Source organism: Colias philodice, chromosome 17 (assembly GCF_061535455.1).
Source record: "Colias philodice isolate Cphi_HAF_F1 chromosome 17, ilColPhil1 Martin Lab GWU primary, whole genome shotgun sequence".
Classification (NCBI taxonomy): domain Eukaryota; kingdom Metazoa; phylum Arthropoda; class Insecta; order Lepidoptera; family Pieridae; genus Colias; species Colias philodice.
Window position 1 is genome coordinate 4,010,083 of NC_143102.1, and position 21,469 is coordinate 4,031,551.

At 30.6% G+C, this 21,469-nt stretch overlaps 1 protein-coding gene across 1 annotated transcript in view; it reads right to left on the reverse strand.

The window, feature by feature from the left end:
* Positions 1–294: 294 nt before the first annotated feature.
* LOC149480994 (estradiol 17-beta-dehydrogenase 11-like) overlaps positions 295–21,469 on the reverse strand; it is a 35,170-nt gene continuing 13,995 nt past the window's right edge. The window contains exons 3-7 of the mRNA XM_089706064.1: positions 7,224–7,348; positions 6,114–6,224; positions 5,275–5,522; positions 3,989–4,105; positions 295–2,355 (exon numbers count right to left, since the gene is read on the reverse strand). Of these exons, the coding sequence (XP_089562190.1) occupies positions 2,190–2,355; positions 3,989–4,105; positions 5,275–5,522; positions 6,114–6,224; positions 7,224–7,348 (767 nt within the window). The 3' untranslated portion in view covers positions 295–2,189. The remainder of the gene's footprint in view (positions 2,356–3,988; positions 4,106–5,274; positions 5,523–6,113; positions 6,225–7,223; positions 7,349–21,469) is intronic.

Consider the following 21,469-nt stretch of genomic DNA (forward strand, 5'->3'; position numbering starts at 1 on the left):
CTTAAACTCAAAATAATGTATTATTTGTATAGCTATGTAAATGATAAAATGATTGATTGATAAAAGCAATTGTGTTAATTAATTTTAATATGTTGTGGCTTTGTTGTGTGTTTGAGTTAATTGATAAATATTTTTACTAGTCCTCTGTTAGGTTAAATTATTATTATATATTTTCTATTTGTAAAATGTTTGGAGAGTATTCCTTTCAAATCTTGTACAGAAAGACATTTTTGAAGGCGCTGTATAATGTATTAGAAATGGTTATAAGGAGAGAGGGAAAATAAAATACTTCAATTTATGTATGTTCATTTCATTTATTAGTTATAAAAATAATTCGTATATCCCAAACATTATTACCTAATCATCACAAAATGGAATGTATACAAAATTGATCGTACAAATGCAAATCTTATTTATAACATAGGTACATATAGTTGACGAGTTTTTTAAACTTTTGATACAATAAAATGCCTTTGAATTATGGATATAAAATACATTATAGCTATAAATAAAATGCTCAAAACAACTATTGATAAAATGCAATTTGTGTCTCTTGAAGATGGATTTATGATCAAACTAAATAACATAAAAACTAAATCATTCTGCATTCGGAGGTTGAGCAAATTGCATGTTATCTAACCGAACCCTTATTAATTACCTAAATAAAAATAAGAGGTAATGTGTACCAAGTTCGCTCTTGAGAGCCCACTTGAGGACGTGCTACAATACTTGCAATATCTTTAGCTATGGATATTGGATGTGTTATTAATTTAATTATTTGAAACAATCTTACTCTTCATTAATATTGTTTTATAAATTATTTCTTCAAAATAATGGATGTATATTTAGCTGCCGTGTAAGCTCAAAATTAAAAAGGTCTTATAAGATAAACTATGAGACATATTTATTATTTAATGCTCTTATAAACGAAATTGAAATGTTATTCTTAAGGCACATAGATTTATATTTTAAAGAGGAATTTCTCATATTTAAATTCAAGTCATCGATACTGCAATTATAGTAGCTACCACGGTATAAAAGAGACATAAAAATAACTAAACTATTTAACTAGAAATCACATCCAAAATCTCTTGTTATCTTAATTTGACTAAGTACCACAGCTTTACTAAAATTATTTAAAGTTAACTTAAAGTATTGATGTTGACACATTTTGGGAAGAGTAAAATTATATCATTGCACCATTAACATTAATTATTTAATAGAGAATTATGTCGACAACGTTTTAATGTTAATCGTATTTAACAAAACTTTGAAAATATTACAAAATTTACAAGCGTTATTAAAAATAAATGATATAAAAAGGATGCTTTTCTTTTTCCGTTTTTTCTCGTATAAACTTGTATTACAACTTATATTTTTAAGATTGTCTTTCTTTCACTAAGTTAAGGTCACTTATTGATGCACCATTAGAAGTTGTCATATTTTATATTTTTTACAAATCACTAAGGCATTGCATGGTCCTCATTAATTACTTAATTACTTATAGACTTGAACTCTGATTTTATACAATTACAAACGATAAAGGGACAATAGAAACAAATGTCGAGCCAACATGTCGAAGATGTTATACAAAGTAAATTATTGTTCGTTAAGTCTTTAATTTAAAAATTATAACATATATATAATTTGGAAATTAAAGACATTTGACAGTTTTAAAAGGCGATTAATTATAAATGCCACTCAAAAGAAAATTAAGGGTTGGAAAAAAATAGTGGATATATTCTAGAGATTGTATAATTAAGTTATCAACAGTTATAATGGATGAATAACATGTGTTTAACATTTTGTGAAAAAGTCACTTAGAAGTTGAAATGAATAAGTCACTTTTCTTTTGAGTAGTACATATAATTGTTTATCCCGTTGTTTCGAACAGCAACGGGATAATGCAACATTACAATATCCAATAGTACAATACTTAAACATAAAACACCGGAACAATCCCTAATAACCATTATAGAGTTTCTCCACCAATAATGTGCGAGGATGTGTAAGCGAGGAATGTGTTTGTTAACTACCAATAGTATCGCTTCAAACGCTAAACGCTTCTAACTTCAAATTAAATGAAGCGATATGATTGGTTATTTACAAACACATTTCTTCCATCCTCGCACATTATTAGAGGAAAAGCATCATTATTCATCATTCGAATAAAATAAAATAAAGCATGGTCAGACATGTCGGTCGTGTCTAGCGGGTGGGACTAAAGTCATTGGACGCGAGTCCTTTCCGGGCGTGGGCGCGTCCAATTTGTGTTTAGGCATGGGCATGGGCGCAGGCATCGCGTCCGGCACGAGACCGCGGATCATTTCCGACGTGCATGCCCACGGGACAATCCTGCAATGTTTATGTATTGTTATCTACTTACCTTTGTTGTTGTTACGTTGTATGTTACTTATCTTTAAAACAGCATGCATGTTCTTGAGATATGGTCAAGAAGTGAAGAATATAAATTTTAACTGTTTACAATATAATAATAAGTACGAAAGTATAAGTAGCTTTCCGCCCGCGGCATCGCCCGCGTAGTATAGGAAAACCTCCATATTTCCCGTTTTCGGAATAAAAACCACTACAGTAAATTTATATTTTTAGATCTCAGTCTTTCTACCACGTTTCATACAAATTTTCGCATTTAGTAGTTGCGAAAATGTACCTATTCCAGTTCATAGTACAGATTCTTTTGTATTAAGTTACATTTGCACATTTTATCAATCAAGAAAACCCAGCTAATTATACAAACTCAATATTTATAATTTAACGACTATAGGTATAAAGTATAAACACGAAATCTATTAAGATTTCATTGACCTCAGCCAAGGCCTTCAAAATGTTTTAGGTCAAGACTGAGTAGCTATGTATCGCGTCATTTACGACGTTGTATGCAGTTTTGTAAATTACAAGATTGGAGATAAAGTTTATTTATATTGCCATTTCATAAGCCCGGTATGGTAGTTTTATGGTATCCACAATAAACATAAGCTGTTTATATTGTTTTATTTTTATGTTATTGTTATTATTCAACCAGGGTCAAGAAACTCAATTCTGCGAATGATACTGTGCGTGAATTTTTAATTTTTCAAAAGATATATTTAACTTTAATTAGGGATTTAAGTTGTTGTTTTACAAAAGCACTATTTTTATTGTTTTATCAGTCCAACGTAACATAACAGCCTAGTTACTCAGTCAGCCTATTTCTAGCACCGTGTCAAATAAATTCCAATGTCTATAATTAATAATAATCAATTATGTTTAAACACGATTGAAGGTATTGTTTCCTTCCTCTGTTTACAGTAACCGACGTTGCTTGAGAATTCCTTTTAAAAGAAGTATGTGCAAATTTGTTCCGTTTTACCCGTGAATAGGAAATAAGTATATATTCTCAAGTTCAAAAAATTGTCAAAATAAGGAAATGACTCACTGTTATTTTTTTTCCTTAAACTTATGTCAACTTATGTTTATTTCCTTTGGAGCCAAAACTTTCCATTAGTGAAATTTTATGTTTGATTGCAATATGAATATTCTAAAAACCAGTCTCTGTCTGTTTATACAAATTGCAATACTTTTACGCAATGTGGTTGATTTTTCAACATTTATATAACACTAGCTGCCGTCTGCGGTTTTGCTTGCATTTTCAATTTTCATACACTAATTACACATTATCATATAAATTGAACTTGGAAACAGATTGAGCCCACTTCGATTTGGTTTTCACAAAACACTTGTAATGGCCAATTTTTCTTACAGGTCTAATCTCAATACTTTCCACGATAAACCCAAACAAATTAGTTAACTTTATATACTACTTTATTAACTTATATGTCGCTAGAAACGCTAAACTATTTAGGTACCTAATAGATAGATAAAGTTTCAACAATATAGCAAGTTCAACTAGACTATTCTCCATATGGCATTTGGCAAACCCAACAAACAGACAAATTTGATTCTAATTAAATAAAAACACAAAACATACCATTTGAAAGGCAGCAAAAGTCTGAAGTATGCGGGTATCATGGCGAGCCGCTCGTTGGTCCGTATCGCGTACACCACGCGATCCGCTACGTCATTGGAGTTCAACTGAGGGACGATCCTGGAAACATTTTGTTTATATTTAATGTTTTTGACGTGACAACGTCTTATTTCGATAGCGCCGGCTGCACACACGAAAAAACATGACTTATGAGTCATGTTTTTTCGTGTGTGCGTTACCTCGTTCTGAGGCGTTCCATGTGAGGCTTGAAGTGCAAGCGAGAGCGCGGAATGAGCGACAAAGAAGCACAATCGGACGTTGTCACGTTCAACTATCGTCAGTAAACCGACTTTACAGACAAACAATTTTTTTTTCATAATAGTGTATTTGGATCTTGTTTTCAGAAATAAATCACTCGTTCCTCATTGATACCAATTTCCACCCTATTTTTCACACCATCCAAATCTTGTTTTCGGAAAAAGTTCGATCAAAAAAATCTATCCACACTTTCTTTAGTATTTTTCATACCCATCAATGCATTTTCAATAGATATCATTATGATAAAACTTATCAAGCGAAGCATATCATAATAAACATAATTATTATATATACCAACATAATTGTATACACTCATACATATTATGTATATACATATCTCTTTATATATAAAAATGAATCGCAAAATGTGTTGGTAAGCGCATAACTCGAGAACGGCTGAACCGATTTCGATAATTCTTTTTTTATTATATTCCTTGAAGTACGAGGATGGTTTTTATGTAGAGAAAACGTAAATATGTACCACGGGCGAAGCCGGGGCGGACCGCTAGTTATGAATATAAATACATACGATAAACATACCTTCTAGTATAATTGGATAAAAAGTCAAAGCTCAACTGACAACTACGCAATTCTAATAGGAAGTATCTATGGAATTTCATTTGATACGTGGGTATTTTTTATGATTTGTTATGATACAATCATTATTTAATGAATTGGTTGTTATAGAGAATAAGGATAAAGTACTTAAATAATACATTATTTTCGAGACGTATATTTTTTTAATGATTAATATTAATCAATTTCATAAATACTTAATTGATCTTCATTACGTTATAAAAGTGTATTTATAGTAATAAATACAGAAAGAGTCTCTGACGGTGTACACAACACTTTTGGTGATATTTTCATAATAAAACTACCTAATCTATAAATGGTAGATAATTTTAGAAACAAACACATCCCGTAGTTACGAATTAGCTAAAAATAGCACAAATTTATAAATAACATACCTCGAGTTAACTTCTTCAAACATGCCCGTAGCTCTAATAAAGTACGGGCAGATGAGTGACGTATGGACGCCCTTTATTCCTTTGGACTCCAGTTCCACATTAAGGGCTTCATCGAACCCACATGCGGCGGATTTGGACGCGCAATAGTCGACCAACTTGGGGACGCCCACGTGCCCGGCCATGGACGCTATGGTCACTATATGCCCGTCGTTGCTTTCGATCATGTCTGGGATAAACGCTTTTACTGTCTGTAAGAAATGTTTATTGTTGTATGTTTAGTTATTATAGCATAATAAGATATTAAGCTATTATAAACATAATTATTAAAAAGGATTTTGGGACACAGAACTTATTTGGGGATACCTATGTGCCCAGGCATGGAAGTTATAGTCACTATATGCCCGTCGTTGCTTTCAATCATATTATCTGGGATAAACGCATCTACTGTGTGTGAGAAATTGTTTTTGATAGGTACCTATAGATTTAGCTATCAAATGTATCGCAGGAATAAAATTTGGACAAAGAGAATGCTGTATTAGGTATACCTACTGTTATATATTGTGATTCTACATTAGGTATCAGCTATGTTTACTTGCATGAGTTTATTTCATTTATATTTATAATTTTTACGTAAGATGCCCATAAGTTATAACTTATGCATAACTGCTAATCTGTTTCGGAGACCTTGAATTAAATAAATTGGAGTACGTAACTCTATATTTCATAATTAGTTTTTATACAATAATGATTATGATTACCACATACAATATTAAAATACACTTGGATATATATAATGTATCATCGACATAAAAACAAAACCAATGAAAGAAATGACTTACCCAGAAATGAGCCAAGATGTTCACATCAAACGTCCTTTGGATGAGATGGTCCGGTGTATCAAGGAGGTACATACCAGATACTACACCCGCGTTGTTCACGAGAAGGGATACCTATAATTTTTATAATAATTCTTTAGCTTTACAAAAACATTCTAGATGATTTTACGACGCTATTATTTTATATTACAAATATCGTGAAAAGTTACATAATAATATTGTATATATATATATGTATTATATTCAAAAGATAATAATTTGATTAAAAATTATATAATAAGCTGGTAGTTAAACCTTTATCTTAAAACATTAAGTATCTTTTATCTTAGGAAATCAAGAGCGTCATAAATAACATTACCACGCTAAGGTATGAGAACCGTCTTAAAAAATCTAGAGACAAACAGCATTAAAATTTAGAACCAAAGGATTAGTAATTATGTTGAATGTCTTGCTTATAATAAAGCAAGATTCAAGATATCATGTGATATTTCAAATTAGGTTTTTCTCACACATAAATAGAATAATAAAAATTTTTTATATACCTAACTACACTTAGCTAACAATTGATATACATATATTTTTTGCAATCAGCTTTTCTCAGGAATAAAATAAAATCAGTTAAGATTTTAATTAGGTACCTAAGTTTATGGTATATATTTTGAAAAATAATCCATTCTTATACACATTAACACACACACATTAATGCAATAATATCATTTTCATTCCCACTTTAAGATTGTCTTATTACCACAATTCTGACAAATAAATAAATAAATAAATACGAGAATCTCCATAATGTTGTTTTTGTAAGCGTAAGTATTTCTCACACTCAAACGATTTCGTGAAATTGTTATGTAGGTAATATAATTAACATAAACATTGCATTCTTATTATGTATGCTAATAGATAATATATGTAACTTGAATTAATTAAAACTTGAACCTTGAACGAATCTTCTTTATTTGTAAGTATTTGTATGTACTAAATATTTCGTATATTGTTGATCGTTGAATGTTATCTGTGTTTCTACACTAATGAAAAGGTTCCCAACTAATGCAATATTAATAAAACTGTTTGTGTTATGTGTTGCAATAAAAAGGTTACAATTCTTACATTTCCCACGTCCTTTCGCACTTGGTCTGCAACTCGGTAGATGTCCTCCCGAGCGGCTAAGTCTACGACATAACCGTAGCATTTTCCACCTATGCCTTTGACTAGCTTCACTGTGTCTTCAAGTCCTGTGAAAGAAAAACATTGATTTTGATAAACAGCTTCAAATCCATAAAAACTTATCTGAAATAGGCATTTTCTTTTAATTTTAAGTGGGTCAAAATCGATGTATAGGAGTCGGTTAAACACACACAACATAGATGAACCTTATAAAAGTGTGTTAAAAATTAAATTATACATACACTGTTATTCTGTATACATGTACTAGATAATAATTATATAATACGTAAAATATTTTACTATTTATAGTTTGAGGTTTTCGTAGATTCACATAATTCTTTGTTCACATTGGCCTACTGATACATTTACTGGTCGGTCAATGATCGAATACGTAATTGCCGTATAATTTATTACCTAGTTTAAACCGTCAATTAGTAGTAAAGCATGTTCATACTGAAACGCATATTTATATAAACAACAACTAAAATTTCCGATTATTAAAAGAAAAAAAGATATTTTTTTTTGTTATCTTACTTCGCCTGTTATAAATTACTTTTACAATCTTGATTATCTATTGATACGCAAATAATGCCTAGCCATTAGCTTTGAATATCCACACCCCATTGTACTAGATATATCGGGTTCTTGAATGCGTTATTATGAAAGCAATCAAAGGTAATAACTATAATGATCCAGCGGTGCAAACACAAATAGAAAACCTTGCTTTGTGCCCATTGTAACTTCAGAGGATGAAATTAATATAACGGATACAATATTCGTGAGGTATAACATAGCTTAACTTATTTACAAATGGAAAATACATAATATTATTTACAGTTTAATAAAAAATAAGAAAGGTTATTGACATGCGGAAAAAATAAAATTAAGCTTTGAACTTGTGTGCAAAATAAATTTAAATATTTAATTGCAAAAAGACCATTATTTCGACAGAATAATAAATTATGATTAAAGAAATATATGCAAATACAAAAAATATGAAATTTTCCATATATCATCGGCGAAAAACGATTATAAAATAACGGAAAATAATCTTCATATAAAATGTAGAGCGTATAAAATATATGATAGAGTTAAACTTAAGTTTTAATACAAAACTTTGGCAATGAGTATAATAATAATTTGTGTATATGTAAAGTTATTTCATGCCTATTTTATAGAATTTACCAAATTGTTAAACGCGCTAAGGTTTTACGTTTTAGATTCCCTCATATAAATAACAAGAATGTTAATTTATTCTACCTTTAACTCACCCAGATGCGTCTCAAATAACATGTTTACTATAATGAAAATTATTATCATCTGACCTTTTTAAAATTATAAGCTATAAATGCACTAAGACCAGAAATGCACGTTATTCAGTCGGTAGGTACTATTAGCTTTATTTGTTTTTTTCGACGACTCTACAGAGTACCCTTTAGGACAATTATATTTTTTCTATTTATTCTAGAGTAGATACAAACTTGTTTGTAGTTCAACATATAAAGCCTACGAGAAAAATACTCCTTACCATATTGCTTGTTAATGGAAAAACAACTGGCGTATAATTCAATAAAATTTTAATATTGATACAACGAATATAACTATGTACATTGTATGTACTTATCTACTTACCGCAATTCTCTAGACTTTCAAGAAAACTGTAATAAGTTCAGTGACATTGTAAATTGCAGGTTGGAAGGCATTAACTTTCTATAATAACATTGACAATTACCTTGGTTGCTGTCTATACGTGGCTATTTTATATTTTCATTTAAATATCGCTTGAAAGTACCCATAAAGGTTTATAGCCCTTGGTACGTAACTTTTATTTATAGTAGAACAACTGTAACAAAGTACAAGGTTAAACTTTTAAAACAGTGTTATTACTTTTATTAATACAAGAAAAATTAAATATATTTTTACATGAAATCCGTTTGCATGTTTAATATTTCCTAATTAATCAGAATTATTAGGATATCTTTAATTTATCTTACAGATTACAGACCCTTTTTTATTTACCTTTTATACCTATACTGATTCCCCCCGTCTTTTCAGGTTAGTGATTTTTATTTGTTATATTCTGTTACATTTAATACGCCAATCAACAGACAATTTGTTGCTTGCTTCTTTTTAAACAAGTATGTATATTCTGTTTAATTTGGGTAAGAGTCACTAACAATGTTCTGGCGCGAAACACTTCTCAGCTTTTTCATCAAAATATCTTCATAGCTTAACGGTTAAATACAGCTTTCTTTACACATTACTGTTATGTGTGAATCGATCGTGAATAGGAACACATTAAGTAGTTTTGTTTAATGAAAGAGTTCAAGCACAACATGTTAATTAAACACTCAGCTGTATTTGCTCATTGTGAGTTAAGAATTCTATTGCAGCGAGATAATTATCGTCTGCCTTTAGTACAATGTATTTCGTGTTCGTAATTGTATAATACAAAGGTTTAGTACGTTAGACATAAGGAGGAATGAAACGATTGTAATAAAAGGCAAACCAGAACATTTTAGAAAGATATATAGATAGGTACAGATTCTAAAGATCGATTTTATTTAAAATTTAACTTTTTCGCAGGCATGATTGAGCCGTCGCGGATGAATTCCAACCAATACGGAACACAGTGGGGGTTTAGTCGGCAAGAATCCGACATCCTTCCCCGGGAGCCGTGGGTATCATTGGAAGATTTACCCACTTAAAAAAAAAACAGGCATGATTGAGCCATGTCTTTAGAAGTCGTCGGTGATACCAACCTACTTTCTTACATTCTCAATATAATATGTTACAGGTACATATATATATATTTCCTACCTCTTATACAATTAAAGAACACTTATTCACTGTTCATTGGCGCGTTCCTTTCCTAGTTTCGCAAGAAACCACTTCTGTAACGAGATTGATCTTTGAAGCGTGACCATCATGGCTCATGATAACTACTGTTTCTCACGGATGATACGAATAGATCGGCTAACTCACGTTTGTATCAAAAATATTGTTTGTCATCTCGCTCGTTAACAGCAATTGTTGGCCCAAAAAGTTATTATTATATTAATATAAGAAACAATTAATTTTTTAATACGAGTATAATAAGGAATATCTCTCCTCTTCATCTTTTATGACAAAAAATAGTACTGAATACAAGACTCAAGTGTGTTTTATATAGAGAATGCTCCTTCTGGCTGAAAATTACCGCGGTAACCTTTAATTAATATTTACCACTATAGTAATCTTATCTACTATTGCGTTTTTTATCTCTCAGTAATTCCCAAACTGGTCAATGAAAATATTCGTATGAAGTCAAAATTATTAACATATGGTGATGATTTATAACGTCATAATATAATAATAGCTTCGTCATTTTATAATCTTGTCCGATGCCGTGCTTTAAGTTTTTTGACCTACGATTTTCAAGTTTTGAATCTAATGAGGACAGAAGCTCGAAAGATATAGTCTACTTGATAAGTTGAAAATGGCGTAAACTAGAGATAAGGCTCTTAAAAATACGTGCGATAGCTCATTTGATTCGGAATGACGTCTAGAAAAATGTATCGGAAATGTTTATTAGCACACAAAAAATTGCAAAAGTTATAGGCAAATTAAGTTTCAAAAAAATAGGTATTTCGTTTATTGTTAATAACTCCGAAATTATTAACATTTCAGAAATTTTGAAAAAAGATTCTTAAAGAGGAGTAAATTTCCAACGAAAATCTCCCGACTCCCGGAATTCTATCTCCATTATTTATAATTTTAATTTAACGCTGAAAATGCTTCCGCGCGGAATTTTTAGTTAGCGCGCGCGGCTTCAAAACCGAGCACGTCACACTAATTATTTTTTTTAAGGTATTAAATATTAATTTAAAAATTTAAAAAAATTATGGTGTATTCCGAACACTTCAAAGAATTTGCTCCCGTTGGAAATTTTACTTAAAGTTAATTTTTCAACAAATGAGACAAATGTTAACTAACGAAATTTTTTCGAACTTCCGTCCTTATTGCACATTAAAAAAAAATGTTTAAATAATTGTCGGTAAAATTTTTCACTTCGTGGAGCCCTTCATATAAATATACTTAACAAGATCGCGCCATAAAAGTTTAAAAAATTTTAATACTTTGTTTATAATAATTTTTTAAAGTTAAGTAACTTGAACAAAAAACTAGAAATTTCTAGTTTTTTGTTAACTTGAAAAAATTATTATAAACAAAGTATTAACATTTTTTAAACTTTTATGGCGCGATCTTGTTAAGTATATTTATATGAAGGGCTCCACGAAGTGAAAAATTTTACCGACAATTATTTAAACATTTTTTTTTAATGTGCAATAAGGACGGAAGTTCGAAAAAATTTCGTTAGTTAACATTTGTCTCATTTGTTGAAAAATTAACTTTAAGTAAAATTTCCAACGGGAGCAAATTCTTTGAAGTGTTCGGAATACACCATAATTTTTTTAAATTTTTAAATTAATATTTAATACCTTAAAAAAAATAATTAGTGTGACGTGCTCGGTTTTGAAGCCGCGCGCGCTAACTAAAAATGCCGCGCGGAGGCCTATTTTAAGCGTTAAATTAAAATTATAAATAATGGAGATAGAATTCCGGGAGTCGGGAGATTTTCGTTGGAAATTTACTCCTCTTTAAGAATCTTTTTTCAAAATTTCTGAAATTTTAATAATTTCGGAGTTATTAACAATAAACGAAATACCTATTTTTTTAAAACTTAATTTGCCTATAACTTTTGCAATTTTTTGTGTGCTAATAAACATTTCCGATACATTTTTCTAGACGTCATTCCGAATCAAATGAGCTATCGCACGTATTTTTAAGAGCCTTATCTCTAGTTTACGCCATTTTCAACTTATCAAGTAGACTAATAACGGGAATATTAAAAAATGTTTTGACGAACATACTAAATCCAAATAAACAAAAACAGAGCATGTGTGCCGAGCACACGTGTCAGAAGTGAAACTTCTTCGGCAAGATTCAAAGATACCTACCAAAATCGTCGCCTTACTCCATAACGTGACGGTATTGCTATGACGCGACCTTGAAATTTACTGTCAACGTGCAGAAGTTTCACTTCAAAAATATTTTAAATTTTTGCTCCCTTGCATGATTCAAGTAATATAAATCTTCAAGATTTAATTGGCAGTGGAAGTGCTAACTAAATATTTAAAAGTAAGACATGCACAATGATGTACAACTTCCATACTCTGTTCGAATTTGAACCATTTTGATCAATATCAAAAGGTAAAAATAGATACAATTTCGTAAAAAGGTTACCTTTCACAATTTTCAATTTGCCGAGATATCTTTGGATACGTGAGGCAGGCGTACATACTATATCTATACAGCTATCTACATCTATATATGGTGCAATTGCAGGCTGTAAACATGTTCAATAGAATGTATTTTTTAATTAAAAAAAGATTATTTCGTAACCGATCTTGGCCCACTACACTTGGTGCGTTGTTCCAATCAATGAACGCGTTCCACTTGCAAAATAACTGTAAACTATCCAGCTTACCTTGAACATTTACCCCGTAAAACAATTAATATCTCAAATATAATGTACAAAAAACAATAATAAATAATAATAGAAACCCGATTTTATAAAATATACTCATGAAAATTGTAACGTTTTCGCTACGTTTCAATTCAATGATCTTTATAAAAAAACAACATCAAGAAAAAAATATTGTCATCATTTTACGTGTTGATTCGATAAAATTCCATGAATCAACTCTATAAACAGAAAAATACTAAGAAATTATCGTAAATGTTTAAAATCTACATAATATATTATTATTATGCCTCAATTTTCAACAAAAACTCCAAAATTCTATGAAGGCCTACTTCGAATTATAAAAAAACATTGGAAATTCCAAGGTCTAAGTAATATTATAAGGTTGCATATAATATGAAGATACGTCATACGACAAAAAACAAAAACATGTACGTACTTACATATATTTTTTTTTGTTTTAGAATGTTTTAACTATACCAGCTACTAGTTATTATTCTATGACTATACACAGAGAACTTACACGCTTAAAAATACAGGTAAACATGTTTAGAAAATGGAATCAATACTTACTAGGGAAGAGGCTATTATTTGTCAACCGCCAATTTATACACGACCATCCAGCCTTACAAAATAACAGACTTATAAGTAGTTATTTTACATCATCAATATAAAGAAAGAAGGCAAATATATCATTATGTAAATCGCTTTCTGATAAGGGTTGGTTTGAAACACTTTTAAAAGATAAAAATGACTTGACGAATGAAGAAAGACTGTTCATACTTTAATGTTTTACGAACGATACTGAAACTTAATAAAGAAGTTTCACTTCAAAAATTTAATGGACAGTTTAATCGGGTAAGTGCTTTCATAAAATTAAAAGAGGTATTCCAAAACGAAGTCAACTTGAAAATATGTGCATAGGTAATTAGAATTAAATTGTGTGATTTTTTTAAAGCCTAATAATATATGGTGTTAATTCAGAACCACTTTTTTTTTTTTTGTGTGGTGTCTCTCAATGTTAGCCAGAAGGGCTTCTACATTTTAACGCGGACGCGGGGGTGATCTGAAGGTTCACCCTGGTAGCGACATGCACAAGGGCGTCCCCCCTTGACGGGGACATTCAGAACCACCTAAATGTTTCTAGTTTTGGATTTCCGTCAATATATCTTTGTACATTGAAGGTTCTAAGGAATTACCATAATATATGCATGACATCTCGAGGTTTATACAAGCTGTATTAAAATTGTCTATATATAAGAACATATAAACCTTGCTAGAAATATTTAAATAATTGCGTTTTGTAGTATTTATGCGCATGCTGATGTACGTAAGTACTACGTGTACCATAGAACTGGAACAAATTGCACTTTACGCAACGTAAAAACGTATGTAGAACACGCTTGAAAGTCAAAAAGACCTAAAATCAAATTAGTCACAGTTTCTGCCTCTTGTAATGATGTCGACGTCTTGTTAGTTATGTTTGATAGTGACTGTCCAATAGATAAGAAATGTTCACAGTCCGGTGGAATATTTAAGATCAATTTTATACTGATTGCCTTATTTTACATTTACTGATGTCGCCACTTTTCTCATTTAGACTCTTAAGTGTTTCGTGAAATAATTATACATCCCCCATATCACACACTCAGGTTAATCGATAACTTACACGAATAAGCCAAATAATTAGTACTAATTGTTTACTTTCGTCGTATAAATGGAAAAAAACCAAGATACTTTTGTCATCATAATATGCACATTTATACCTTGAATTTTACGGTTAAACAATACATTTTAGATAGAGCTGCTCTTTCTATTTTTTTACTTATTTGAACTTATGTCCAAATCCAATATAATAATAAAGGACTTTTTTAAATATAGCAAAGTTAAATAAATTATAAAACTAACGGATGTTACACAATCTAGCCATTTAATTTTTTATAATCATGATGACCATTAGCAAGCTATAAGTAATTACAGTGCATTAGTATACAATAAAATAAACAGTTACATTATTTACCTTGCATAAAGTATTCTCGTAATGCCTAAGTAAACTGAGCTACGATGAAATTAACTCAGATTACCTACTAATATTTTACGGAATGAATACCTCAGTATTTTTAAAATTGATCGGGTACCTATATAAATATAATATTTTTTTATTTGTTTGTCTTTAGTACCTCGTTAAAAAGATTACCATTCACATTCAGAAATTTGTTCTTATATTTAGTACTTCCTAGTAGTACATCAATACCTACATAATATAATTGGAATTTTACTAAATAAAACTGCATCTGAGTTGTGGATCTGACTGGACATTTATTCTCTCATCTCGTTCCTCATCGTTGCACATGCGATGTTGGCTTGTCGCATTCATTTTGAATTATAAATATGGAACTATTATCACAGTATCACATGGTATCACAATATATTTCCTACTATTATCCTATTATCTTCAGTTTCTAGATAGTCATATTTAATCATAAACGAATAGGCGAATATTATGGAGATGCATTCTATTACGTATTGAGCGTGTACGTTTACAAAGTAAATTTTCATTCAGTTTAGTTACGCCTTTCTCTACATATACGAGGGACCGTTTACTTGAGGAACTGTTATACAAATATTATATTTGTAACTTATCTTCACTTCACGTGAACAAAAGATGGAAAGTATTGGAGTTAAAGGTTATTTTGATTACTCTTATCTACTTCGAACGTTTATTATGCCAAATATTGTAGAGCATGCATAAGCATATTATTTCAAAATGTTTACGAACAGATCCCAGTATATTTGAAAGTAAAATTAATTTTAATATTTGTTTGATAGGGTAGTTTTATTACTAGATAGCTCGTTTCAGAGTTATATCCCATATATTCTGTGGTTATATCCGTAATAAAATAGCCATGAACCGTTTTAATTTTACGATATAGAGCTTGTAGCCATCGTTAGAATATTCATATTTTCAAACTACTCTCTCTCAGGGATTTTCGAATATTTTTTCTCTACTTACTTTTGAGATACCATAAACTTTTTATTTCCACATTGCAACCTCCTTTAATTTTTATTCATTTTCTTAATTCGAATGTTAATAAAATGCATAATATTAATATGTATATTTAATTATGAAAAAAAAACTCCCACCTTATCCAATAACACTTTTGCAAATTATACATGAATTATTTTATATTTTTACAATACAGTCAGTGTTTTTTGCCATTGCTCTTTATATTTATATTTAATATATTTTTTACACATAATTGGTAGCAGAACTGCTTAAATTGCTATTTACATTTGTGTGATAAAGATGATTAATAAGTTGTTCCATACTTTTGTTGACTCTAATTTATTGTTTTCCATATTTGATATATAAGTATGTACTACGTAATTCTCATGCAGTCCACTGTATATTATAATTTTGAATTTACAAATAAAATTAACGAGAACACCTTGATCTCTTTGAACAGTTTTATACACGACCTCAACTCGCATGCATTCGACGTTATTGTAGATACCTACGAGATGAAAATAATCTTAACGTATATAATTTGTGACAAGCAATTATTATTAGTACCATGAGATAATCGTTTAATAACAGTTTAGTAACGACTACTTAATTATACCTACGTCTTCAAGAAACAATAGATTTATATAAACTTGAAAAATATGTTGTGTTCACATCCTTGTTTGAACAATTATGGCGCCAAGTGCCATCATCATTCAGTTTTCAGGGGCAAATACATCATACAATTTTAAAAAATATATTTTACTAGTAGCATGATGATATATAGCCTATAATCTTCCTCCTTCCTTGTTTGTTTGTTTTAACGCGCTAATCTCAAGAACTACTGGTCCGATTTGAAAAATTATTTCGGTGTTAGATAGCCCATTAATCGAGGAAGGCTATAGGCTATATACATATTATCACGGAGCGCAGCTAGTGACTTAATAATCATTTTTGTACCTATGTAATTTTTAACGACTTCTGTACTTTATAAAGAGCTCACAGAATTAAGATCGATGACTAATCTGGTACACACTGGCACAATGACCATGGTTTTGTTTAAGAACCTGTATATAAGTTATGGTATTGTTAAACTCCACTTGTTGGCATTTTTGTAACATTTTTCGAAACAAAATAACAGACAAGAGAATAAAGGTTCGCGTGACATGTTCGAACTACGGCCACGACGAAAATGTGTATTTCGCTACTTACGTAACATCCAAATTACTATAATAGGCAGAGTCTTATTATTTCTTTGTTTCATGCTGTCATAATATTTTGTAACGGTCTATATTTCTCGCATCTCAATGCTATATTTATTACATAATAGTGGCCGCGAAAAGTTTGATTTACCTAGGTAGGTACGCATTAATCGATTGCATCCAAATAACTAAAAAAGTTTAACCGTCTATCATAGTACCATTAAGTATTCCATAAAGTAGATTGAAAGGGGTAGGACCAAATGTAATAAAACGTGATATGATCTAAAAATAAGTCATATTTTTTTATCTTACATTATGAAATAACCACATCATGCCTGATATATTGGCTATCTACGTAAATAATCATACAAATAAATGCTGTATGCCTACAATATAATGTTCGATTCATCAGATAACAATGATTTTATGAAAATTTCTTATTTTTAAGATTATAAATATACTTGGACACCAAGTCACGTTCTTTTGTTTTATCTATGAATTTACGCTGAGTTATACATATAATTATGTAAGTTGGAGTCGTGACATAATAATAAAACATTACAAAATGCATTAGTTCATATTAATAGTGCATGATGTATTAATTTTATTATGATGGACAATTGTATTTTCTATACTTTTCACTGTCGAAATAAAAAGAAGAATTATTATGTAGGTAATTCTTACAGCGGGATTAGTAATTTGTTATACATACACTAGCTGTGGACTGTGGTCCGCGGTTTACCCGCAGTGCTTCGCTCCTGTTGGTCTTAGCGAGATGATATATAGCCTATAGCCTTCCTCGATAAATGGGCTATCTAACACCGAAAGATTTTTTCAAATCGGACAAGTAGTTCCTGAGATTAGCGCGTTCAAACAAACAAACAAACTCTTCAGCTTTATAATATTATGTGTAGATGTGTGATATAGTCTAGGCAATATTTTATTTAGGATTTTTTAACACAATCAGGAACCGGAACGAGTACGGTCATAAAACTTTACGCTAAAAGATTTAAAAACAGTATTTATAAAGCAATTTACACATAATAACGACGGAAATAATAATTATTTTTTTTGTTCATTAACGTAATATTTTTACTTTTTTATTGTCTTAGTGCTCTCATCTCTATTTTTATTGACGAATAAAAATAGCGTTGCAAAACGTAATTCATTATTTTAAATAATGATTTTAATTCCAAGTACGTTGTAACTTGTATGCAATATAAATATGTATTATGGAACATTTGCAAAATATAAACGAACATATGCAAGATACAATCGCAAGATTTCACAAAACAATTAAAATCAAATAAAATTGTGTTCCGCTGCTTGACTTTGATATTATAGTTCTGCAGTCAGTCTCATGTGAATTAAATGATACATAAAGACATTTTAAGTTTGAAAAATCAGATGTTTTGCGCGAAGTGACAGTAGTACCCACCTCAACGCTTCGCATAAGAGGCGTGCAAAAATTATAACAAAGTGGATATTTTGATCCGTAATAAAAACCATACATGTAATATTACATGCATAGAAAATCTTCTATGCATGTAATATTACAAGAAAGGGCTGGCTCAGTAATCACTGAGCCAGCCCTTTCTTACCATAATATTATAAGTATGCTTACATCCTAATCCTAAATACTATTATAAAGGCGAAAGTTTGTATGTATGGATGTTTGTTACTCTTTCACGCAAATACTACTGAACCGATTACAATGAAATTAAGCACACATATAGAGGGTAACTTGGATTAACACATAGGATAGGTTTTATCCCGGAAATCCCACGGGAACGAGTTTTTCTTTGAAAACGCGGGCGAAGCCGCGGGCGGAAAGCTAAGCTAATTTTAAACAATAGCATTCATGAACATTTTCTTATACTCGCCTGCTATAAACGTTACCAATTTTTATACCTATTTCTACCATAGTTAGCAGCATTTGAGGTCTTATTATAACAGATGATCAAATATATTTAATGTACAAACAGTTTTTATTTTGGTCGGAATAAACATAAACTGTTTAATTTTGGAACCTAATTTTAAAATAATTATGCATACAGAGCTGTCAATTAAAAAAAATCAATGTGTGCAAATATGGAAATAACAGCTGTACCTATTGCACGCCTCATAAGCGAAGCGTTGAGGTGGGTACTACTGTCACTTCGCGCAAAACATCTGATTTTTCAAACTTAAAATGTCTTTATGTATCATACATTGCACTTGTAAGATAATACATACACACACATATTAAGAAAAAACACTATTTTTAACGTTCATGATATTTTTGATGTCATTTTTGTTATTTAAACTAGTTAAAAAACAGTTTAAAAAAGTTCTGTCTTGGACGTCCGTGTGTCTGTATGTGCGGATCCTTTTTCTTGTTAACACGTTAGCGACCGAAATACTTTACTAATCGAGTCTTTTTTTTTCTCTTACGCTTGAGTATGCTCAGGAATAGAACCCTTTCATTTTTCAGGGTCTGATTCGATGTGGTTTAATTGTTATTAAATAAACAAAAATAATAATTAATAAATATTTATTAAAAAAAAATTATGAGGCGTGCACTTTTGGATTTTCCAAATTTTTAAAAGCTTCTGTTCTGGTTTAAATTACTAAAAAAGGCTTCTCAAAATATATAAAGGACAAACCAAAATGGTAAGGTTGAATTAAATAAACTTTATGCCTATAAATAGGCGTAGAACATTAATTATCAATTGATAGACTATCGAGTAGTTCAAAGTATTCTAAATCTAAAATCGATTGCAATTCGTAAACATTAAAGAAAGCCAGAAAATTTTACTATATAAATGAATATAAGACGGATTTAATGATCACTACAGACAGAAGTTAATAAACTTCACCGACTTTCCAAACGATTAACGCATAAATAAATGAACCATAAAATTTAGAGATGCATTTGCAATATATCTGCCTACTATTTGTAGGTCAAGACAAGCCGTGTTAGTAAAACGTGTATACTTTTTCTGTTTTGTAAACTAAAAACGATTACTTACTGCAAGGTCAGTTGAATATTAAACTATTTAGTAATGGTGATGATATAACATAGAGATTACATGGATAACATAAACAATAATTTTAAAATGTGGTGTGTTCTTCAATATATAAGTATTTTTCAATGCAGTTTGAGTGTTTTAAATCTCTTTCAATTTATTAAAGGTGTAAGGTGACCAACTTGATAATAAACGGAAATTCGACCTCGTTTTATTGCACGCCTCATAAGCGAAGCGTTGAGGTGGGTAGGGTGGTGGCACCAATTATCGGCCATGTCAACTTTTTTTGAACTTTGACTGGATGTAATTTTTACATTAATAGCTTTTTCTTTCTTACAGTGCCTTTTTCGGGTAGATAGATATTGAAACTCCATTACTACATTGGCAAAATTACGAATCCATTGTTACTTTATTAAATATAGAATTTTTATTTCGAATATGCCGATTTCCCTCAATATCGGCCACTAACAGCAAGATTACACCCTAATATCTGCCATCTTTGGCCCTAATATCGGCATACCTTTTCTTAGGTGAAGTTAGATGAATAAAACTTAAAACTGGTAATTTTTTTTATAATCGATTGAGATACAAATCATTTTTTTAACTCGCCTATCATGAATGGTCTTTTCGTTACATTGTCTTAAAAATTTAAAGTAATGTACCAAGTTCAGTATTCTTATAAGACAAATAAAGATACGGGGTTAAATGAGACTTGTGTCTATCAACTAGAAAAAGAATTGGCTTGGAAATGTTATAAGAAATCACCCAATCATTAAACCAACATATTCATAGAATACTACTTCACTTCTCATCCACCCACTATTTGATAAACCAAGAAACCAGGAGGATGGTGTGGTATTAAAGATTACTTTTGGTGGTCTACGGATGTAGGGAAAACAACCATAAAGATTCTCCTGCTGCAGATATGACTAGCAAAACATTTATTGTTACTTTTTCACTGCCCTTAGCAACTTCATAAATGTTCTTCCATCTCTTAGGCCCTATTACTTTCCCTGTCTTCGGAAATATACTAAAGCTCGTCTCATCCCCATTAATATTCTCCGTGGGTCTTGTAATATGTCTTCCGTTTCCGATTGATTTTATATTATGTTCTTGTAAGTCATTAAACCACTTTCTTCTGTAACTATAGCCCTGGCCAGCTTCTTTTATTTTAAAAACAAGGAATACCACTTTTTCCCTGGTTTTCCATTTTTAAACGGATTGGGTCTTTTATCTTCTTTTATAATATTTTTAACGCTATTTATCACGTTGCCACGTGATCCAGGAAAACCGTAGATAGGTAAACCGTAGATCCGTATCAACCATTGAACAATTTCTTCTTCTTCATTTCGGTTTAAGACGGTATCTCTACCAACTGTGCATTCTGTGTCCATTCTTCCATCGTCGTATTGTCGAGATGCTTCTCTGATGCTCATATTTTGATTTTT